Source organism: Myiozetetes cayanensis, unplaced genomic scaffold (genome assembly GCF_022539395.1).
Source record: "Myiozetetes cayanensis isolate MyiCay16 unplaced genomic scaffold, myiCay2020 scf2-11, whole genome shotgun sequence".
In the NCBI taxonomy this organism is placed as follows: Eukaryota; Metazoa; Chordata; class Aves; order Passeriformes; family Tyrannidae; genus Myiozetetes; species Myiozetetes cayanensis.
In genome coordinates this window covers 26,611,337-26,636,570 of record NW_026087411.1, presented here as the reverse complement: position 1 = coordinate 26,636,570, position 25,234 = coordinate 26,611,337, and the positions used below count along the sequence as shown (strand labels likewise).

The window sequence follows — 25,234 nt, the reverse complement described above, 5'->3', positions numbered from 1 at the left end:
CTCTCTGCACTGAAGAGTAAAATATTATTTGACAGACCATATGGCTGGCAGAGTATTCTTCTTGGAAGAAAATCCTCAAAATACCTCAGAAGCCTTAGACAGGTTGAATGCCCACCAGCCTTCCCCATGCCTCCTTCCCTTTCTTCTCACACAAGAGAAAAAAAAAAAAATTGGAAAAATAAAATCCTCAGCTAGGCATTAAAACAAATATTTAGCAAAATAAAGCAAATAAAACACTGAAAAAAGTGCATTATTTGTAGCTTGTGTGCCTATCAATCAGCACAACTCTCCTACAGCCAAACACTTGAGGGATTATGCACTCCTGGTGTGTGTAAATCTCTGGGTACCTGGCCAATGCCTCCTCCTCCAGCCTGCCAAGCAATTCCCCCAAGCCCCTGCGTGTGGCCAGAAGGAAGTTCCCCTTCTGAGAAATGGAACACCTTTCCCTTCTATAAATCTTTCTAAAAGCTTCAGCTTTCTTCCAGTAGCTCCACTTGCTTTGGCACTCAAGTGGCAGCAACTCTTCCCAGCCACTAGGCCATATCAGCCAACATCTCTGTTCACGTCTACTTGCAACAGTGGCTCCTCAACTGCAATGGCATCTAAACCAAGTTTAGTCTCTGTCTGCCTTGTACAGATAAGCCAGATGAAGATTCTGGTTTCAAAGCTGTAGCTTCAGAGTAGTTCCACCAGGTTTTAAGACACATGTAAATGCAATTGCTGAGCTAAGGGGAATCAACAACACTCAGCATCTTACAGAGCCAGGCCGTATATGGCTGTTCTTAATATGGTACTTCGTACTTTGCTACTAGAGACACATAAATATTTTATTTTTGGATTACAAGGGCTGCAAACAAGGTATGCCAACTAATGTCAAACAGAATAGCTTTACAAATTCCAGGAAACTTACGCGCAACGTTTAGACAACACATACCCAACAACAGGCTTATTCGTAGTTACAGTAATAAGAGACGAGACATAATACTCAAAATAAATGACCCCATTGGAAAATTCGAGGCACATTACTATAATTAAGCTAGAACATTTTCTGCAAAGTCATATTACATAGACTTTTTAAAGTAAGGTTTATGTCTGTTTATAAATTTTGGTATTGAGACACCATAAACTTTATTTTTCCAATGTTTTAAAATACTATTCAGCTCTGTTCCTCAATAGATTCATTTTAATTACTTTTTAAAACAATCTTGGTAAAACTGTCAGAAGTTTATTAACTACAATGACATAATATTGAACTCGTATGAACAACACCTTAGTACCTAAAAATGAGTACTGTCTGACACTGTGCCTACATATCTCTCACACAGGGCATAGCACTATCTCTCCAGGTATATGATTGCCCAAGCCCTTACTTTGATTTAGACTTTGATATTTCATCCCCAGTCTATGAATGAAGGCAAAAACTGGCCTAGGATCAAAGATCTCCAGTGATGGATCTGCACTGTTACTGCACGCAAGTGTCGGCATCTACTATGACACCTATGTCACACTCCCTTCTCCTAATATACCTGAAAGTCCTGCAGGATTTTCAATTTCACTACATTAGGGCTTATCAGTTACATTTATTTGGATCCACTTCATTCACTTGTTTTTGAAAAATACTTTTCCTTAGAGGAAAATTTTCTTATATATTTATTAGATCCTATAGATAAAAATAATACAGATTTTACATAATTAGCAGCTGCAAGACATTTATAGGGAAATTTACTTACAAAACTATTATTTATTCGTTTTCTTGCTCAAACAATAGAATGTTGCTCTGTGATCTGTCACTGGCAAGCTTTTAAAATTAAACATTAGAAATACATTCCCTCAGGTTAAATAAAATAATCCAGCAAACAAAACAAAAGCAAAAGCAAAAACAGAGCAATCTCAGCAACATATGCCATCTTCGTTCTTATCTAGCTCTAGCCAACACCCACTTTGACAAAGAACCAGAAGAAAAAAGTAGGCCTTGCCGTATGTCCTGGAGGTTAGCAAATCTGGGCTGTTAAACAGCAGGAACTGGCAAATTCTCGAAGTGCAGAGTCCTAAAAAAGACGCCTGCCAGATTCTTCCCTGTCCTGCTCCAAAGAGGTTTCAATTCAATGCCTTCCACAGCCTGTATCTCTGGCAAAAAGGCTGTATTTTTGCATGCATTTAACAGCAGTAATATTCAGTATCCACACAAAATTGTTACTGCTAATTCACTCCACCACAGGCTGAGCATGGCATCATACCCGCTAGAATCATGAAAACATTTTTGACTAGTTCTCAAACCTTCCAGATACCAAGTGTTCTTTCACTGTCTTTAAACTGAAGGCAGAGAGAGAGAGCATGCACAAAAGAAAATGGAGAAAAAAAGTGAAAGCAAACATATACAAAAAGTGCCTGTAGAGCCAAATTTTGTTCACTGTGGAGTTTCAAATATTCACCACTCAAAATTCAAACCAGATTTTCAAAAAACCTAAGCCCCAGTAGTTTCTATTGTCATATTTACAATTCAATAGTTAAGTAGATTTAAACAATCTAATCAGTTATTTGGTTAACAGCTAATGAACTCTACTAAAAAAAAAAAAAAACAACTCTTGCAACTTAAAATTACATTTATTTGCATACAAAACATTTCAGCAAAAACTCATGCTATATATTTTGCAAGCTCTTGCTATTTCTTTTAGAAAATATGGTAAAATCTCTCAAGAGTTGGGCCTTTTTTTCCACAATATGTTGCTTTCCACACAGCTGTGAGAGGATGAATTGTTGCAGTGAAGTTCATGGTAAGGATGAGATTTTGAGTAGAGGAATTCCTGTTCACTGAAGGTCATGCGTCAGAAATACCCTTTTCAGTATATCAGGTTTTAAAAGGACAACACCTCACTTCCTGGTCTGAGCTGAATCTGCTGTGAATTTTCAAAATAACATTGATGTGTTTTTAGCGGTTCAATTTGTAATGGCTAAATCGGCAGTTAAAAACCCCCAAAGCCCAACAACAACAAAAACAAGGCTATCATCCTGTAGCTGGCTGTACTTAGTCTCTCTGCTTGTGGTTTACTTGCAGAAAACTTCAATAACGGAGGGACTGCTTTATTGTAAGGAGCGGGGCAAAAGTAGTATTTTCCCAATACAATCTGTTCCTATTTATCTTCACACAAACCCTGTGAGAAGGGAATATAAAGTACTTTTTAGCTTTAATATTTGGTTTATTTGAAAACCATTTCATTTTGTGCTGGAGCAGAAAACAAAACAAACTGAAAGAGAAAAGAGAGCTATGACTATATTTTCTCCACCCCTTGCCAAAAACACTACAAAGAATGGAAAAACAATGTCTCACTTTAAAACCCAGAACTGGTTAATCAAAGCAGTCGATGATCACACACCATAGCTGGGAAAGAATAGTTTTCTATCCATACTGTACTTACAACTGCTACCTCTGGCAGCCTCAGACAGAAAACAGGAACCACCATGCTCCTGTCAGAGGTTTGCAGAGTGAGGAAATCCTCCAGCAACCCCCACAAAACACACTGAATCAAGGTGCAAGAAACCTCCTAGTGGGCAACTACTGAATGGCCAGCGCAGGAAGGACAGGGCAGTGGCCTAACCCCTGCTTAGCCTCTATACAGCCCATATTTGGATGCATCATCACCTGAGGATGAGATATGGATTGGGACTGGAGGTATCAGAAAAGCCTACACAATTTTGTAGTTAACATACTAAGGCCTTGGTGCCAAAGATTCAGTCCTCTGTAATTTTATAAATCATCAATGTGGAAAAATTTTGATATAACCAAATAGCCTTCCAGCACATATTGTGAATATAGTCTTTTAGCCCAGGTTACAGGATCACACTCACACAGATTGGTTCATTAAAACCCCAGTGGTTTGTACATGGCCTGTGATGATAAGCTTATCATAAGCATTTTGGCAAGAATACCAAGGCTCATTTATCAAGGACATGCATTTCCCTGGGGTAATACTTAGGTATTTCAGATGTTACATATTTTTTTTGATATTGCAATTATGATCCCAGTTTTCCTCTTCCCCCTCTCCCTACTCAGGCAACACTATCTAGCAGGACCAACAGCCTGGACAGCTTTTATTCACACTCTCCATTAGAAAACAAGGTGGTAAGGAAAGAAGGAGGAGGGAGCTTTACCCATTTAAGAGGAGAAGGACTCAGTTTTCAGTCAGACCTCCAGATAAGCACTCAGTTTTTAAAAAAATCTCCAAACAACATTCCACCCTTGTGCTCCATGTTACCTTGCAGGAGATTTTCTCCCATGTGAAACCTTCCCACAAGGCTTCCAACTCATTTGTCTTCCAAAGAGGGGCTTCAGATCCACCAGAGTGACCCAATCCAAACCAACTGAGTTATCACTATTTACTGATTAATCACCTTCCTGAGCTAAAAGAGAAGTCAGAGTTGCAGAGAGTGTACCTCTTCATCTATCCTTTATTCCACAGATGCTATGGAAAAGGACAATATTTACCTGGCTCTCTTTATTCTTTAAAACACAGCGGAGGGGGGGGGGGAGGAGAGGGACACAACAGAAACATTTAGCCCTAATGTTCAAAACCAACAAAGGTACTTTTAAAGCTCTAAAGCTGATAGTCTGCAAGACAAAATTATCACACAGTTATTTATTCACTTTATTGGTAAACAAACAAAACAAAACAAAACAAAACAAGATCTTTCCCAACTTTTGATGCCTACTGGTCTGACTTCAGGAAAGGCAGTTGTATTGTCTGTTTGATTGATCCCTTATAGTTAACTCATTTTAACCTGATCTGTACAGTGAAGAGAAAGATTTTGTCTGGCCTTTTCTCAGAGTAGGCAGTCTCAAGCACATTTATTTTTACGCTGAGAACCGAGAGATTCAAAGGACAGCCTGCAAATGTTTCAAAGGAAGTTATCCTTATCAGTACTTTTCAGGGAAGTCCTGTACACTACATACTTGGGATCAAGAAGATATAACAGGCAGTCTATAATCTAAAGGAGGTTAGAAATGCAACTACTAGCACAGCTCCCCTCTCAGCATTGCTTTTCACTGTTAAGATCATCCTTTAGGTAAGGTGAGAAAAACTGGCTAAAAAATACTGACTTATCCCACATGGTAATGTCATGATTATGAAATATTGTCCTCTAAAGATTACTGTATATTAAAGAATATGCTGTATTTCCCAGGCTTGTCCCTTGCATAATTTCCCAGATGATTTGCATCATTGCACAATGGGAAACACGGCTCCCCAGACTTGACAGGTGACTGCCTCCCCCCACAAAGAAGTAACTCCCCTTCTTGCTCACTAAATTTGGTATAGACTCCCTGTGGCCTCCCAGAAGGTGTCACCATGCACCAGGTGAAAAAAAATCTGCCCTAGAAAACAATCCCCTGGCCCAAAGAACCATAGATCAGGACCTGTACTTTAGATATTCCCTGGGTACTGTCATTCCAGAGGCAGGGAGGCAGTCTTTCTCTGGAGCACAAGAAAGGCTCTGAAGCCTCGTGATTAATTAAGCATGGTCAGCTTGACTCTCCTCATGAAGAATGAGGAAACAGAGGTAGAAGAACCTGTTTGATGAAACTTTGAGCATTGAAGCCCGAGGCAGGAGCTCTGGTAGAATTAAGCACTGTTTCTTTTTCCTCCCCTTTGCCTCTGTTTATAACCCATAAACTGGCAGGGTCAATGAACACACAAGTTCTATTCAAGTCACAGAAAATAAAGCAATACACGACTCCTGGGAAAGATACAATATAATCAAAATTCCTTTAATTAAAGGTGGATCCAAGCTTTCTATACAAGATTAGCACGTATTTAGTATTTCAGAAAAAAAAACAAACAAACAACAAAGGAACCATCCCTCATATCTGTCATGCCATTAAAAACTTCAGTATCATTTCAGATGGGAGTTTGATTTCTACACGCTGCAATAACCAGATGTAAAAATTTTAGCCACTTGCTAAGCATAACAACAACAAATTATGAGAGGACTGAATCAGTCTGACTCTTGTATGTACATTTCTCAGTTCATTCTTAGAGCATATAGATTTCCTTATGTAACTTTTAAAAAATACTGTAAAGAAACAGTTTCCCCTTAAGCATGACTAGTAGTAAAGTCTCATTATACCCACCCTTAGTTCAAATAATGCCAGCAATGACTGCAGTCACTGGTAGCAAATTAACCTCATAGGGACAGTAAAGTATGTACTAGTGGGAGAGGAGTCACCTAATTCAAACATCCAAAGCTCTGAATCTCCATGCATGACATGGTGTATTGAGGTACCAATACAACATGAATGGTTCCAGTGAAAGTCAACACTGTGAAAGGTTTTGCAATTCATCTGAAAGTGAAGGACTACAACAGTACATGCTTCCCTATCCAAAGGTCTTGATTAAATATTCAGTACATTCATCGAATTGATATCCACTTAGGAATTTACTGATGTAAAGTACTACACAAATTTGGCATTATTTTACTCTACACAGGGAAACCATGTAAAAATGCTCCTAAGCACGACAGCAAAACTGAAAAAGGATCTTCATTTTGCTGGTAAGCATCTGGTATTTTGCTTCACCCTCTTGATGTCTCATTTTCATATCAGAGTTCTAATTAGTACAGCAGACAAACAATGCAAATGTAGAAGTGATACAGTCCCTGTAGATCAGCTTCTATCTTTACTCAAGTGTTGTACATGTCTGTGTACATACAGAGCACTGATGAGATGCACTGCAAGCAATATTGGCAGTTAAAAAAAGCTGACAGCAGTAACCTAATTTTACCTCAGAGAGTAGTTCTAATCTTAGGACCTGATCCTGACAGGAATCAAGAACCATAAACTTACTGGAACTCAAGCAAACTCAGCATTTCATTGGAGACACTCAGCACCTCGCAGGTTCAAATCCATACTTTTTAGAAGTCACTTCCTATTTGTCCTTTGTTTACCCTGGCTTATCCTGAACAGCGAGGCTTTCCGACACAGAGATAACTTTGGAAATGATTACTCTCATATTCTTTGATGATTTCAAAAGGCAGGAAAGAATCTCTCCCTCTTCTGAGGGCCACCCAGCTGAAGCAAAGAACATTATTTTTTTCAGGCGTGTTAATAAGAGCCAGTAATAACTCAACTGTCCTTGAAATACCTGACAGAACTTGCTTTTGTTCTTTCTCAGTAACATATTTTGCTTCTGTATCTGCTGTCACACAGTTATCTTTCAGAAAACCCTAAAAGGGGAGGCTGTCCAACATCTTCCAATCAACATAACCTCTTTCTATGACACATGCACTGCTTTAATGTGTTTTACCCATCATACCTGTCTCACATTTGGATGGAGCCACTGGGAAACACAGTGTAACAAAGCAGGTCTTCAAATTAGGCTTTCCAGTGATTAAATATGTTAACTGTAACTAAAGCTGCTACCAGTCTCACTTTCACCAGGGGAAAAAAGAGATCAAGAGAATACACAGGTGGTGGAGAACGGTCTCTCCTGTCCTGATTCCTAATAGGAAAAAAGATCCAGAATGAGTTGGAAATATATAGCCAAATAAAAGCAGATAAATTGTTTCAACCCTTTGCTTCCTCATGTATTCCAGTTATTCTCAGCCAAAACCTTTAATTTTTTTTAAAATCAGGCTAGGAGATTTGATAAATGCAGTCTGTCACCATGACTTTTAAATTCTGCCAGGAGTAAAAGTGAGGTACCTCTCAACTGAGGAAATGCTAAGGGCAACCAATGAGACAGTGATTACAAGAGCCACTGGGAGAGTAAGGTACAAGAGAGAAGTGGAACTGGAAAAGCAGTATCCCTTAGAATAGTAGGGTTAAAGGAAAATAGCACTGAGCCTATGGGTTTGAAAAGGCAAGCCCTGGGACGTGAGATGAGAGCTTCGGGGTAGATGACATTTTGAGGCACAAAGGAGGTATATACCCAAGTTCTTTGATTACAGCCCTTACCAGGAACCTAACTGGTAAGCAAGGGTACTTTCAGGACAGCTGGGTACCCCTCCCATATGTTCTCTCTTCTGCTTCTGAAATATGACAGACTTGAGATGAATATCTACATGCTACTTGCATATTTTTAAGAAGTGAGGACACAAATGTTAACTTCATGCTGAAGTGATGATGACTGATCTCACATTGTACAGTGGACCTGCCAACAATATTAATAAACAAAACTGTATTTATCTAGTATTCATCTGATTCCAGTATCTATTCAAACATCCTGTCTTTAAAAAATTCATTCCTAGTCAGTGTTACTTATCCAGGAAACTTAAGACATCAGGAGACTTTGAAGATAATTGGTTGTATCTGGGCACCATGTCTTTTCATATTTCCTAAGCAAGAAAACTGTAGCTTCTCTGCAGTCAAAGGTGTCACAGTATTATAATCCTTCAGTAGGAAATAAAGCAATTAACATCTCTTAAGCTGCTATTCTAATTGAATCTCATATGCCACATACATTTGAAACACGAAGCAAATCCATAGGAATATTCTAAGGGTACTGGTTTTCTGCTGTTCTGACCAGTGTACTGTAAAGTCATTATTAAATTTTGGATAGGCACATAGAAATGCAGAAGTTGCAAGTTTAAAGTATGTTCCCATAAACAGATGAAAACTCTAAGTAACTGGAGCCTTAAGTTCACCACTTTTGCAATCCAGTGCCTTCAACTTCGAGTAATACCACATTCCCATCACTGGCTACTTTTAGTATGATCAGCCTTAGCAATGCACATTTCAATACTCTTTCTGTAGCATCTACACAATACCTTTCAGAGGAAAGAACTCTAAGTAAAAAGCTTTATTACACTTACAAGTCCAGCAGTTAAATTTACAGTGATCAGTGAGCTCAATACTATCCACAATATCAAGCAACCATACAGAATGTCACTTCTTCGGTGCGCAAGGATGGCAATGGGTATGTTGCATCCTTACCCCCTCTTCATTTGAGTTCCAAACACAATAAATAATGAGTAACTTTGCAAAGCAACTCTGTTAACTAAACTAACACCTCTTTTTAATTTCCCCAGAATCTTCCTTCTTTAAATTAAGCCCCAGTTTCTATAATCTGCACCAAATTTATTCCATCCAGGATCAATCCTGAAGCACACCATGTTAACCCCAAGCCTTGCCTGCATATCCGGAGTAGTGAATCTGTGGCTTTTTCAAAACCAGGGACAACCCTGTGTAAACCACAGGCCAGCAGTTTACCAGGCAGGCAACACCAATATAATCTCACTGCATATGTTTTATAAACACACTCAGGTGCTGGGCTATAAGGCTTTGCTGCACTGCACAGCTGTTCCACAGCACACACCAGCTGTACTTACTCCCTCTTCACACCACTCTAGCTGTAGGATCCTAAGCCTTTCCACAAAGATGAGGCCCTAAAAAATGTTAAATTAAATGTCCTGTTTCTTCAACGATTAACTCAAATGGAAGTCCCCTTTCCTCTGAATTTAATGAAGGAACAATCAAACAACAAATGCTTTGACTTTACATTCTGTTTGCTGTTATCTTCTACCATATTAACTGCAGTTATGGGATTATAAATGTTATATAAAATTATAAGTTAGGAGGGCAACTTTCAAAGGTGCTCGAAACAATTCAGTCTACATTTCAAAGGGATTTGCACATCCAACTCTTCTCCCCCTTTGACTACATGTGGCCTGTGTATATTCAAACCAAGGTAGGCTCGATACCGGAGGAGCTCCAAATACATGTGCACAGGATATCTCTCAATGGCAATCTTTTCACTGAAACAATAAAGATGGTGCTGCCCTCAACTAGTCATCCAGAGAAGCAGCTCAGCTTCCAGCTACTGACTATGCTCTGACAGTCTGGAAGCCTGCTTTTATAGATCCATACCTCTATAGAGAAAGTTCCAGTGTCAAGAAGGCAGCAAAATGGAGGCCCTTTCTGTTTGTTTACAACTGAAGGAAAGCATCCCCACAATAAAGTGGGTACAGAATTAAAACAGAAAAAACCCAACCCAACTAGACCATAAACCAAATAGCCTGCAAAAGCTAACCTACGAGGAGGAAAAAGAAATGTGATGGTGAGAATCCTTGTTTTACAAAAGTAAGAAGAACTGACAGATAAGGAAGAAGCTGCAAGACAGAGAGATCTATAAAGGGTTATCAGGCAGACACCTTATTTCAGTAGTCTAGATCTCAGCCCATCTCCTCTCTGTAAAAATGAAGATAGTGATACTTGCATTGCAAAGCTGAGAGAGTAAGACAATAATTCTTGTGCCATACTTCTGGGTAACAAGGAGAAATACTGTTTCTCCATCCATTACATTTCCTCTTAGGAATACTGTGAAGATGACTATATTCAAGATTCTCTCGACTCAGATATTTTGCTAACGAGTTTCATTACTACCTGAGACAGATAAGATCTATGTATCACTACACGTAAACCTAAAGCAGACAAAGGCCTCTTTTGGAACCACTAATATAAAAGGCTGGATTATTAATTTTATAAGATTTTATACCTTATTATGAGGTATTCACTCATTATTATGAGTGAATGCCCATCCCATCATTTCCATTACTGATACACTCATTTGTTTGAAGGAATTATGTGAAGGGAAATCAAGGCAATAATTACAAAAGAAAGAGGAGGTTACATGCTATATCACAAAGATGCAGAACAACCAAGTGTGTAAAAACTTGTCTGACCAGTTCACAGCACGCAAGATTATAATGAAGTTATTACACATTATCTCACAGCTCACTAAAACTTCAGACCATAATGCAACGAGGATCAGGAACACTTTGTGCACTGTGAAAATTAATTCACCAACCTTACCTGTTACCATAAACACTAAAGAAAACCAAGCAATGCTGTTGATGGCTATTTTTTTGTTGTGACCTGTTATGACATTTCTATTTAAATAAAGCCTGCTGAAAAAATGATCTTCCTTATTTGTATGAACTGGCCTATTACAAAGTGGCTTCACTTTGTTGACCATCAGTCATATTTACATGTTCCTTGGGTAGACACACAAGCTTCAGCCTCTTTCTGTGCTGACTCATGTGAACAAAAACTACTCAGTTAGAAAACTACTGCATCCCCAAGGGCCATCAAATACATTTTTTCAAAGTTGCAAATAAGATGTAATTTATTTATTTTGCATACTTCTGTCCTGAAAAGTATAGATTTTTTTATTTTGTTATGCATTTTCCATGGCTTTTGCAGGCCACTTCTATCTTGATACACACACCAGCCCACTCCAAAAGTTAGATAACTTTTCTTATGTTACAGTATAAGCTCCTCCTGGAATAAACTATAAACTTTCTGTTTCTACACAGCCTAACACATTGTGAGTGTTATCAAAGAGAAACTAATAACTCTACATTCAAAACGGTCACCCTGCCAGAATGTATGCATCCATGTTCTGACAAGGTTTCAGCACTTCACTCCTGTCTTACTGGGATATCACTAGCATCACGTACATTTTCACAGGTGCATAAAATGTCTCCAAGACGTCATACTCTTTGCATCATAAAGTTGATTAACTGTGCATAAATCCTAAATACAGGGGTTCTGCAGACCAGTGTGTTGCTGCTAGGAAGCAGATTTTACTTGTGAGTCTACAAATAGGGTGCAGGGCTGACTCACAGTTGCTGGAAGAGCTGCAAACTTTTTGGCTGTTCTACAAAAACATTTGGCCTGTAATATATCTTGCTGATCACTGCCACAATTATGTCCAGGTCCCAAAGAGAAGAAGCCCATACAGTCCAGCAGGACACTGCTGAAGGGAGAAAAGGCTTCACCAGAGCTGCCCCAACTTCTCACTCTGCCTGCCTTCCACTTCAGTCAGATGTTTTTTTTTAACCTCAGTCTTCCATGAAAAGCATGAAAGAGAAAATTACATTCTCACACTTAACATCTGATTTTAAATCTGATTTTAAAAAGGCTAAACTTTAGAATACACTAAGGATTTTGAAAGCTTTATGGTATTAATAACACTGTTACAGCAAAACAGTGCTTGGTTGGAGAGTGCACACATTTTAAACCAAATATAACGGTTGTAACATGTCAGAGGCTGTCAGTTCGATGTCCAGAGTACATTCAAATAAGGCTAGAGATCAGTTTCATTTTATTTGTTCAAATATCCAATGATTTACTAACACAGTTTTATTAATGAAGTATCTGGGTGGAGGGGGAAGCCGAAATGTTAAGGCTTAGGTTTGTTGGGTTTTTTTAGTTTAAAAACACTCTGAGGAATACCACTTCCAAAACAACACAAATATAGCAAACTGAAGAGAAGGCTTGTTGGTCAGAACCAACACTTCTGACCGTGTTCATAAGCAGTTCACAATACACTCACAAACTCACTTGTACACAGTGTAGAAGCTGAGTTTAGTATAGATATGATACTGAAATAACCATTGATGAAAAACACAGTTGGATAACACTTTCAAAAGGCTACTGAATCATAAGCCTAAATTCTTCATGTAACTTTCACATACCTGAAAAATTTACCGTAGGTCTCAATTTTGAGAAACACAAGTTCAGTATTAAACATGGAAGGAATTCAATTCGTGGTGATATAACTAGCTAGTAGCACAGATGAATCACTATGTATGCAACTAAATGATACACATACTCTCAACAGTTTCAGCAACAGAGAACACCAGAGAACTTCCCATTAAAATCAATATAGGAACATCAGCTTTGAATCTGTATGCAAGACGACTTCTGCTCTGTCTGCCCTCCAGTCATTAGTGGACGGCATTCACTACAGAATTACAATTTTTGTTTGTTTGTTTAAGGCATATTGATTTTTGCTTATTCACACATCTACTTACCAACAAACAGAAAAGTTTCTGAGTTTTTTGCACTGCTCTGGGCTATAATGAACAAAGGTCAACTGCACGTGATTTATTTTTTATACCATACTACGGTAGTAAAGTGAATACCTTTTGAAAACAGGACCCCACATTTCTACTAAATGATGTATCCAAGAAGGTAACACGCTATCCCCTACCCAAGACATCTTGCAACTAAGGAGCAAAGCAGGCACGAAGAATGAGCGTGAACTGGCAAGAAAAGAGCACCTAAAGAGATCACAGGGACTTGTCTAGGTCGTGGTGTCTGGGTTGCTAATGCACCACAGAAGTGCTAAAAATAAGTTTATCTAAATTTTTATTTTAAAACTTTTTACATGGCCTTATAAAAATGCATATGCAAAGCTACCTCCTAAATATGACCAGTAAACTAATATTCTTTTTAAAGTTCCATATATATATATATGTGTCTATGTGTATATGTATACACATGTATATATTGTTGTGTAAAGGTCAATAGAAAAATCTACAAGATTTGGCTCTTTAGGTGAAAAGTGCTGTCGCTTGCTCTTGATTCAATGGATAACACTTCTACAAAATCATTACGAGGTGTTAACAAAATCCTATTTTCCTCTTTCTTTCTCTCAGACCCTTGACATGGCTCTGAGAACTTGCTGGCACAAGAAATAAAGGTGTGGGATAAAACTTAACAAAGCTTATCTCAGCCCAGTGACATTAGTACATACTATTGCCCCTAGATATTCTGTCTGAATTTGATTATTGTACTGGTAGTGCTCTAGCCCACCTACTGAGAAAGAAAAAAGCTCGAATGTAATGCTACAATTAATACCAGCTTTCGTACAATTATACAGAAAAAGTGGGTCATCCCAAACACTCTAATAGCTCTATGGGATACTCAGAAACAACTAGAAATTTGGGAATCAGGGACTAGATCATAAGGGCTGTCCCTCTAAACCTGTCAACTCCTTGAAGAGAAACACCACTATATGCAAAGCAGAAGGATCTTCAAGTATCTCTAGCAAATTTTCCACTATTGCCTCTTCCCTTGAGATTTTGATTTAAGGAAGCAAGCAAAGCTCAGCTGATAAGCTGCTGTTAAACTACTGCTAGAGCCTTTCACATTGGTAAGCATTTTCCTAATATTTCTTCTGGCTTCCCCAATCTGCCTTTTTGTCTTGTGCTTGGACTGCAATCTGTTGAATACAGAAACCATAATTTCTCTTTATATAAAACAAAAGTACCAAACAATACTAGGTATTTTCCGTGATTAGGAGTTCCTGAAAATCCCAACGATTAGTTTCAAATAAAATTTTGTAACAGTGTTTCCACTGCTTGGGAGAGTCCAGTTTTCATGGATAGGTTATATTCCTTCAACACCCCACTGAGTCTGCTAAAACCATTTTGCCTGAAGTTCAAAGCTACCATATTACATTTATTCCTTCAAACGCTTCTGTAGTATAACTGACTGGAAACTCAATGCGTCACTCCTGACTGAAAATAAGTGCTCCGACAGCTACCAGTATAATCAGCTCCCTGCTGCTTGCTGAGAAGCACAGCAAGGACATGCTCTGGGTGACAGCGGCTGGGCAAATGCCATAGAACTTCACACACTGGAGATGCTTCTGAGTCCTACTGACATCAGGAGCTTACTGGTCCACCAGAGTCACAAAAAAAAAGGGAAGGTGTCAGATTGGTGGCAAGTATTAACAAGAAAAAATGAAGGAAAAGTTACAACAGACAGCCGGGACTTGAATACAAGGTGATAGCAACTTGAGTACAAGGTGATAGTGGTAGATTAAGGAGAAAAGTGGGCCGTGAGGTCAAATGTCCAAGAGGTGCCAAGGCACTGTGGGGTTACAAGGAAGGAAAAAGCAATGAAACTCAAGAGGAAAAGAAAAGAAAAAGAAAAGATTCCTCAATAAATCTGACTAGAACCACTTAAGAAAGAAAACAAAGTGGACACAGCATGAATGACTTTTAGCCTTTCTTTAGCCAACACATTCTCAGACATCGTTTTCAAAGACAATGGATCAATCTCACCTTGAAATACAGGGACGTTGACAGATGCCTCAAAGACTTATGCAATTGATAAATGCGATCCCAGCAAGAAAACTGTACTTGCAACAGATCCATACAGAGATCTATAGCAGGACATTTCATTCACGTAGCCTGCTAACACTGCCAACATTAAAATCTTATGCAATATTGTAAAGGTCACCCTTTACTATCTTGAAGCCAGAACAGATAAAGAAAAATGGAGAATGGCAGCATACAGACAGAACAGATGACAAAGTGGAAACTGAAAGAAAACAAGGAAGAAAAAAACACTACTGTCTTGCTGGATTTTAATCTGTGAAACAAAGAAAAGCAATTCCAGGCATTTCCCCATCACCTATGCAAATTATGCATCAGTCTTTCCTTCATGTTTCCACCACCATTGCATCTGCTGCACTGCTGCCATATCAATCTCTAAATACAAATATTAACATTGTCAAAGCCAATTATCTTTTAGTAACATTGAAAAGGCCAATGTACCTAAGAAGGAAGAGCTCTAAAGTGCATAAGAAATCCTGGTCCCCCATGATAAGAGGCTTGTAACATACTTACACTCTCAAACACTGAAAGATACTAAGCTGGAAACACTAAGTATTAAGTTTCCCTACTCTTCATTCAGGATACAGAGATACAAGGGTGGCTTGCTGTTCAAACAATGCAGACGTTAAATTTATTTGGTAGCATCTAGCCATTATTCATGCTTTTTTGTTCCTGCCTGTGATGAAACTACCCAGCAGGACACCAGAAACAAGCAAAATGATTCTATTGTCTGGAACAATTAAATCAGCTCAAGTTAGCCGATATAAGGCAGAAATGGCTGCCTGCAAGCCTCTGATGGAATCAAACTCTGCCATTTTTGATTCTAAAAGCAATGGTCTTTCTTTATTTCTGTTCTTCAACAATTCAAGCCCTACAGAGTTCAGTGGGGAAAAACTTAGAACTGTGTAGCATTTCTCAAACACTGCTTCCAATAAAATAAACATTAAAACTCCTGTTATATTTAATGGAAACATGCCAATATCTCCAGGTTTTTTAGCTGTGCAATTCAGAAATATGTGAAATCTTGGTTTCTGTAACTTCTGTTAAATCACAGTAACGATAATGTAAGATTTTTTTAACTCTTGCAGGAATATGAGAGGACACTCAGAAATCAATTTTACTAGCAATTGAAGCTAGTGACTGTGAATAATGATCAGAGTAGATAATACTTTTGCAGAGGTTTTTACATCATATTCATTTGCATTTTCTTCACTAAAATATAGTGCAAAGTACGTATTGCCATGAAAGTTACCCAATCTGTAGAATTGCTTATTAACTTTATAGCTGCAGTTTCATATTAATATTGCTGAATATACTTTTTAAATTGTCTACTTACTGCCTGCCAAATAGGAGAGTGTTCACAAACACAAGGTTAAAACTTTTTGTCAGCCTTCTGTAATGACTGCTTTGCCCCTTAACAGTTAAAACCCCTGTAACTGCTAAAATTTCACTCAAAAGGGCATGCAAAATAACCCCAGGTTTTGCTCTGGCTAGCTTGGCCAAAAGGCTTGTTCGATCCCCCACAACCCAAACTGGTCGTTTTCCAAGCTGTCCTTGGACTTCTGATCCTACTCCATATCCAGACAGTTCCAGCTCTACCTTTCCATATGGATAGAGGGAAAGTCTCTTCTCAGTCCTCTCTGACCACAAATTTCCTATTACTTTCACACCTATTGTTTCCAAAACCTCTCTTAATAATTGGGGTGAGAGAAAGGAGATTAAGATAGCACTGGGTAAAGCAGAACTGAATTCAACCATCCAATTCCAAGCCAAAATGCTCCTGCCTCTAATGTTTTACAAATTGTATTCACAGCCTCACTTCAAAACCTGAAAATCCCCCAAAAGTTCAATGAAATGAAAGTTTAGTTAGGGAGTGGAAACCAATCACATTTAGTTGCCAAGTCCTACAATTCCAACTTAAAACGAGCCCTCATTTTGGCAACATTTAAAGATCTTTGAACTGGGAGGACAGATATTTAGTTTGATGCTAGAGGAAAGCAGAAACCAGATTTGCATATGCAAGGTTGGCATAAGAGTAATAAATCAATAAGGGCAAAATACAAGTAAAGGATGTTGTTAAATGTTATTTATTCTCCATTTTCCTTTGGAACACAGGCCCTTATTGAGGAAAGAATTTAAGCACAGGCCTGAATGAAATCCAGTGAACCCAGTAAGATTTTTACTGGGTTTACTCACAACCGTGAAGTTCTGCATAGTGTCCACCTGAGCTGGAATAATGAAATGCCCTGTCTAAAAACTGGTACGAGAAAGACACGCAGGAATCATCTTCACCCAACTTAGACATTTCCTAAAGTCTAGATTTGAATCAGTACTTTTGAAATAGACTCTGTTACTGGTAACTTTGTTCGAACAAATACTTTCCAGAGTTTGGTACAATTATTTTCACTATGTGGAACTTTGTATGAGTATTGCTATTAGCAGCAATAGTATAAGATTCTGATCAGTGGTGGGATCAAATCCTGACCTAAAGCTACGAGAATTCAGGGCTAAGTGAAATGCATGCTCCACTACACACTTTTCATGCCCTAAGCAATTTTTTCACATCTGAAGTGAGACTTCAAAAGCTATACACTGAGCAAAGTAGGCAAAAAAAAAAAAAAACCAACAAAAAAACCCACAAAAAACCAAAAGCAGGTCAGTGAGCAACATACGGCCTTCAACTAGTCAATTTGCCTATGCCAGCTCATCCCTGTCTCCTACATGTGTAGCTTTCTGCTGTTGCCAAAAGGGCAGCTGGAGTACGTGGTGCAGCAGCAACTATTCGTTATCCTCCTCCAGGTTTCTCTCCATGCCTCATCTCTTCCTTTCCCCACTTTGCCCTTTCTCTCTTCCCTGCAGTAACAACTGCAGAGGCAGCATTTTCCCCCTCTATTGCTTCTCAGCAGGCTGGGAAGCACTGCAGGTAAGCAGGAACAGTTAGGAGAGAACATTTCTAGCAGGCAGTAGGAGTAGATTTATGCTGCTGTAGAAATGGATTGATACAAGATAGTGGGTGAGTTGTGTGTGACTGTACTACATCCCCAGCACAGAGGGAAAAGAGGAGGCGCAGGAGGGAGACAGAATGGGGGAGAAGGCAAGGAAGATCCCTATCTGTACAGAGTTCTCTCCAAAATCTCCCAGCTCCCCTTGTCAATCACTCACCCTCACAATTACAGAGTCTCTGTGAAACGCTGCTGAGTCCCTGTAGATGTCTCACCCTTGTCCCCCCAAACTGACAGACCTTGCTTCGTGACAGCCTTGTCATGCAAAAATGTATCAAACAGGACAGCAATTTCCCTTTCATTTCAACAAATATGCTCCAATAACAAAGCTTTTCAGCAGCCCATGAACCACAGTTTAGATGAGATGTAAAGTTTTTGCAAGCAAAATCCTAGGCCTTTCAACACCACCAGAACAGATAAATTCAGCCAGTAGATGAAAATAAAAATGAAAATGTATTACAATCACACTCTGTCAGCCCAATGCCAGCACTCAGCAGTGTACGGCACAAGCAGAGGTTAACGCACAGGGTGACCTCCGCTAAAATGATGACAATTCCATTCTCTGTCTGCCAGTTACAACAGATCACCTGCTGACTGAAAGGAGTTCCCATTCCAACAACAGAAATGGCAGTAATAAAAAAGGAAAAAAAGCACCTAATGAGTCTTGCCAGTTAATTGAGATTAGAGGGACCAGAAGGAGACAGTACGACTTCTCACATTCATGGACAGCTCACAGGACCAAGGACTCAGAAGAGTTTTAATCCCTCCCCTCCTACTGCCTTTCAAGTAACATTCAGAGCTCCAATAAGCTAGGTGTTTAACTGTGTGGACTGCAACTTAAGGACCTAGTCTTTCCAATATGAAAATGTATTCAATAGTACACTATAAACATGACATAAAAATATGTAACTCAACAGTTCAACAAGTATGTAAAAGAGTGTACTCCCTCCACATGCCATTTCCCATAATTCAGCATCAACTTGCTACTGAGATATTGCATTAATTCATAATAAACTTCCTTTATGCAATGGTGGCGCAGTTGCATGACTAACTTCACATTGAGAAAATGGAAATGTGAAAGGATGCTTTTCAAAAAGTATAATGTTTTAAATTTAGATCTTAAGAGGCAGCACTGAAGAGAAAAAAATTAGCATGGAAGCTATTTTAGCAAAGAAGAGCTCACTGAAATATCTGTTTTATTTTTTTCCTGACAGAGAGAGGGATTTTTTTAAGACAGTAGAAAATTAAACTTGTTTCATTAACCTAAATATAGCTGTAAAATATTTTCGGTGGAAATAGAGGTTCTTCTTGCTAAGCATTGTGATGTCCTGACTGATTTAGTGAGTCCTGCTACTCAGCCAGAAAAAGAATTTCTTAGGACAACTCAGTAGGTTTCCTCATGTACAGCTGGGCTAATGGCTAAGACCCTTAGATGGAGTCTTTGGCACACATCCAATCCCACTGATTTCATCTATCGTCAACTCTGCAAAGTAGACTCAGAACCCATACTACCAATCGTTGACACATATAAACATTGATCATGTTAATTCACCGGAGTGCAACCACAAGGCTAAATATCAATGGAATTTTCCTTCTTGATCTCAATTCTACTGATTAAAATGTAGCTCCACTGCCAATTCAAGTGAATCATTTACATATGCCAATGTAAGAAAGCTAGATAAAGACATACTTTATCATCACCTGAATTACCTAACTTAAAAAAATATAGCCAGAGCTGTCAAGTCGCTATTTTGTTTTTCAATCAGAACTTGCAGCTTGTTTATTGTTCTATATTTTCTGTTTTTCAAAGCATAAATTCACTAGCATCCTCTTGAATACTCGGTGCCATTCTGTATGACATTTTCTGCTCTTGCAGAAAAGCCTGTAATGTCATAAATCCAAAGTTCTCTTTAAAACTGCAGCGCAGCCACGACTAAAAAAATCTGCAAAACTGACACTTTTACTGTGTTATGTCTGTATTGATGCACCACTGGAAAAGCAGCCATCTTTTTATTGTCACTATAACTATTTTAGAAACCCAAACAAGTATTTTATATTCATCTTACAAAATCTCTACAAAACTATACATTTTGTTGAAAAGCTTCCATCCAGTAAAATCTCAATTCCTGTTTCAGGCCACAGCTTCGACTAATTTTCTTTTTATATATATACATATATATATATTTCAGTGAGTATACCTATCATAAGGTTAAAAACCAATTTTGCAACTGCTGAACACTCTGTAGATAAAAGAAACCATGATTGTGCCTATCTATCTGGTTTGTGCTAATACAATAGATGCTCTCATGATTTCAAGCTTTGTACTTGTTTATCATTAGTGTTTCCACTGTAACCATGGCATCAGTATATAGCACAGGCCTAACAATAAGAAAAATATCCAGTATTTTCCTAAAAAACTCATCTCAGAAAAAAATACAAGGATTTGCACAATGGCAAAAGTCAATCAAAGCAGGTGAGTTGGATAAAGAGAAAAACAGTTTCTTTTCAGGGGAAAAAAAAGAAACAAAACAAACATAGTGAATATGTTTTCATTCTCGACTTCTTACAAGAACCTAGAAACACAAGCTTAACCCTAGAGCAGATACTATAAAACACCGAAATTTCCTTAAAAAATTCATACGGTATTATATGAGATCTAAAGCATTAAAGTTATTAATATATTGACAAGAGCTGTTCTCAGCATATGAGCATTTTCTCAATCCTATTTTAAGAGCAACAGTCCAATCCTGCAAAAACTGTTGCATCATTCTGAAGGTAAGGAGGGGCAGCAGTGCAATTATACCAAACACACTCAGAGAGTATGTGGTACCCAGTTCAAACTTTCAGGACTGCTTAAAAGGAATTCTCAGAATGGCATAAAAAGACTTTATGGTCTTCAAGTGTGTTTCTTAGGTTGCATTTATTTGATATTTCGGGCAGTAAGGAGGAATGGGTTCTCGTGACTGCTGCTTTTAATATGCTTGTTACAAAGTTCAGAAAGAATACTACAAAAATATCTGTCTTAAATGCCAAGAGTGAAATGAAAGAAGTAGTCCTCTTATTAAACAGAAAAAACTAATTGTATTGTACCAGCAGATCTTAGTCTAACATTGGTTTAGGCCACGTGCATTTTCCTTGTACTGTGAAACCCATTCACTTTGCAGACGACTCCTTTTTCAGGTTTTAATATAGACTCCAGACACTGATGAAGATACCAATAAATCTATTTACTTCAGTATGGACTCTATAGAGATGTCATGGCCACAGGCCTTATTTTAACTCAATGAAATCAGACTAAAAACCAGTGCAATTTTGTAAGAGTCAGTTCTCTGGAGGTCCTTATCTATTAACAATTCAATAAACACACTTGGTATTACAATTACGGTGACACACACAGTAAACAGGAAGATTTTGGAAAGGATAAAACACAATCCTATAAATATTTACCATCCCACCTATTCTAACTGTGATACAAGGAGGGTGGCATATGCTGCCTATGTACCACATACACACAATCCTAACTAGGAGGATTTACAGCACAAAACAAGGTAAGTGATGCTTCAGAAGCTGCATTATATTGAGCTGACTAGTTACAATCCACTGCCATGTCCTCAATTCTGTCACATCAACAGACAACAAGCGTAGTCACTCCCTCGTCTCCTCCCACCCACTGAATGCTGGACAGCAATGAATCCGGGTGCAATAAAACACGGCGTTTATCCAATTCAGCTAAGTAGTTCCTCATAGATCAAATGGGCCTCAATCTGTTAAATTCCACTATTTATCTAGGCAACGTGTTCAGATGTTTGAATTCACCTTAAATATCAGACCCAGGACGCACCCCAGCACACCAGTACTACCAAAATTCAAACTTGGCATCTGGAACCTGCAAGGTCCTTCCAGATTTGGAGACAAACTCACAACATGTACCATGCACAGAAAGAAATACAAAATTATTCTTCTGTCACTTAGAAATCTGTGATGATGTCCTCATCCCACTGGTCTCACAGATGAAACCTCACTTCATTTCAGGAAAGCCCAAACTTGATTATCATTCAATCCAGGTAAAAGACATCTGCAATACTGCTGCATTTGTCTTTTCCTGATATGGTTATTTTTCCTCTGTCTATCACCCCCTTTTACCATCTGAGCTTACTAATGCACAGCTTTTACAGCATCAGAGTAACCTAGATCCTAATTATCAGAATGCAACACATAGATAGCAAAAGTAAAAAATATGTTTTGTGTAAACACAAAAGTTTTAACAGCAAAGTTAATCAGTTCTTAATCAGCAAAAATAGAGTCTATCTCTTTCATGCCTTTCCATCATCCTACCATCTCTTTATACCACTGCATTAAGTAAAGAAGCCCCAAGGAATATATGAAACTCAGAGCTATTAACTCTCAGTATTTTTACTTTGGTCCTGGGTTCTTTGTCTGTTTGACAAAAAAACACTGCCCTGACTAATATCACTGACTGTGAAAAATAAATATATGAAAAGATGAGCACATATAATTTCAGAAGGTTGGTCAAAGCAGGGCACACTAAAAATGAGATGAACAGCTACTATTGTTTTATTATACACTTCATTTAAAGGATATACCATTTAACCGTTCAACTGCAGAAATGCAAAATGTGCATATTCACGTTTCCTGTTTCTTTATTGTTTGGTTGGGTTTTCCCTGTTAAATCACACTACCTGAGTATGTCAGACCAGGGATTTTCTAGCTTTTTTGTACTCTCACTGAGGCACACTAGCCTCTGGATCTTTAAGAGGTTGTAGAAGCTGTTAAGACACACTGTGTATACGGACAACAGAATTCGTCTAGTTGGGCCTGAATTCCACCAGGACCCTTTTATCAGTCTTGGGTATTTGAAGAAGCATTGCGTTAGATCCATGCATAAAGGTGTCGATCATCTGGGGGAAGGAAGGAGGAGCACCAGCGTTGATGGAATGAGCTCTCAAGTGGCACGGAGACCCTGAAGTGTCTCATATCAGAGGTCAGGTCTGGATTTTTAAGGCTCATCACTGCCAGGCTAACCAAGAGCGTTTATCTTGAAATGATGAAACTCGTCTAAGTGCTGCATCTGGGTTTTGTGGTTATGTTCTGTATGGATGCATTTGGTTGGGGTTTTTCAGACACAATAAGACAACTAGATTTATATTTACGTAACATAATTTCAGAAACTGAAATGGCAATTACAAATCTCTTACTTAGATTCAGCATATTTTTTTTCTTGCCTCGCCTGTAGACCACATGCATTAGTTATACAGTAACCATGACTATCTCAGTATAACAAAGCATGGAAATAATGAAAAGCCTTCAGAGGCATTATATGCCCTTGGCAACTTAGCTCTGCAAGACAGATGTTACATCCAGAGCTGTACCACTGAAAATCATATGTACATGTATGTATCCACAGCGTGAGCACTTACCCAGTCCTCGAAGTGACGGCTCCCGTTCTGCAGCAAGTCCTCAAACTGTATAGTGCAGTTAGCTACAAAATCGTCGTACCCGATGGGGGCATCATGGAAAACAGCCATCTCTATCTTCCTGCCATTACAAACGTCGGTGACAAATTCATCGTTCCAAGCAGGACTGTTGGTCTTTTGCTTGGTCGAGGTCTGCCCGATCCTGGAGTCGTCCACGTTGAGGGCGATGTAAGGGTCCAGCAAAAAGGTCTGTGGCCTGGGACCCACTGCATGCCTCAGAGACCACGCTGTGGGTTTCAGATTCACCGCCTCGCAGATCTTGATTTTCAGCAAGCCATTGAAAACCACCATGGCTGGATGGCTGCACTTTTCCCGGGATCAAACACTCGCTCAACGCACTCGCACCGAGAGGGAGGGAGGGAGGTCTCGCCAATAAATAAGAGGGCAGGTCTGGGAGCGGGGGAGCAGGGTACGGTGCGGGTCTCTTCGCCTGGCTGTTGCTGTTACCTTTGATTATTTAGCCTTTGCTCTTGCGACACCCAGTGAATACATTTATTTTCTTGCCCGTGTTTCTAACGGAAAACAAGGGAGGGGGGCCGCCGGGGAGGGGGAGGCGGCCGCGGCTGCAGGCACCCCCGAATGCAATCAAAACCCAAGCATAATCAATCCGGGGGGTAAGCAAGAGCCTTCTCCCTTCACCCAGACCATAATCCTGGATCAGTCCTTGCAGAGGAAGCAGAGCCGCGATACCGGGCTCCCGCACACGCCAGTCCTGCCCGTGAGCCGCACAACAATACACACACACGCACACACACACACACACACTCACACACACACTCACACAGATCAGAAACACCGGCCGACCCACCAGCCCTGCCTACTGCACAGCCTCCGCTCAGCAAACATCCACCCAGGGACCTTCCATCCGCGCCGCCGCCCGCAGCCGCCCGTCCTGCGTCGCCGCCGCCTCCTGCTCCGCCGCCGCCAAGGCCGAGGACCCAGCGGAGCGACCCCCGCGCATGGGGGGCGCCGGCAGCGGAGCGGAGCGGCCCGCGCGGGTCTCGGCGGGCTCCGGCTGGGCGGCCGCCGCCCTGGCGATGGGCAGAGCCGCCACCGCCTCCCTCCCGCCTCCCGCCGGCCGCCCCCGCCCGCCTCCCGCCCGCCGCCTCCCCTCGGCCGCCGCCGGCCGCCTCCCTCCGCGCAGCCCCCGCCCGCTGCCGGTGCCGCTCCGCCGCTCGCTCCAGCGCAGGAAATGCGCAAAAGACGTCAGTGTGTGTGTGTGTGTGTGTGTACGAGGAGCGAGTGTGCGGCGGCGGCGGCAGCCCGGCCGTGCGGGTGTGTTTGAGTGTAGAAAGTTTTGCCTGTTGGGGGAGCAGCGCGGCCGCCGCCAGCCGGGAACGGCGGCGGGGGTCGCGCTCCCCGCGCCGGGCTCGCCGCTCCTCCACACTCGCCGGGCGGCTTTCCGCCGGGGCCACCGCCTGCCCCGGCTCCGCTCCTCCTCCTCACAGGGTAAAGTGGTGAACTGAACCAAGCGTGGAGAAAACACTCCCGGACGCCTTTATTAACGTGCTTGACCACCGAGGTCCTGGCCGGACCGGGCGCTTCTGGCGGAAGCCCCTTGCCCTTCTCTCCGTGATCCCCGGTACCCCTCTGCCCCAGCCTGACGGGCAGCGACCCCCCGCCCCCGGCCTTGCCCCGCCGCCTGACAGCGCCGAGCCTCTGCCCGCATCCCCCCCACCCCCGCCTGCCGCGGCGGCGGCGGCAGAGACACCGCTACGTCAGCGGGGGCCGGGCCGGGCCGGAGGAAGAGTTTCCCCGCGGTGTGCGAGCGCCGGGAAGTGCCGTCCGCCGCCAGGGGAAGCGGCCTCCCGGGGCCCGGCCCCGCCCGGACCGGCC

General features: G+C 40.6%; 1 protein-coding gene across 2 annotated transcripts in view; it reads right to left on the bottom strand.

Annotated features, from left to right (window-relative positions):
* PRKCE (protein kinase C epsilon) overlaps positions 1-24,410 on the bottom strand; it is a 282,503-nt gene extending 258,093 nt beyond the window's left edge. The window contains exon 1 of one of the 2 annotated variants that reach the window (XM_050314608.1): positions 23,342-24,410. In XM_050314608.1, the coding sequence (XP_050170565.1) occupies positions 23,342-23,689 (348 nt within the window). In that variant the 5' untranslated portion in view covers positions 23,690-24,410. The remainder of the gene's footprint in view (positions 1-23,341) is intronic. The other variant, XM_050314607.1, reaches the window with a different exon arrangement.
* Positions 24,411-25,234: the final 824 nt, after the last annotated feature.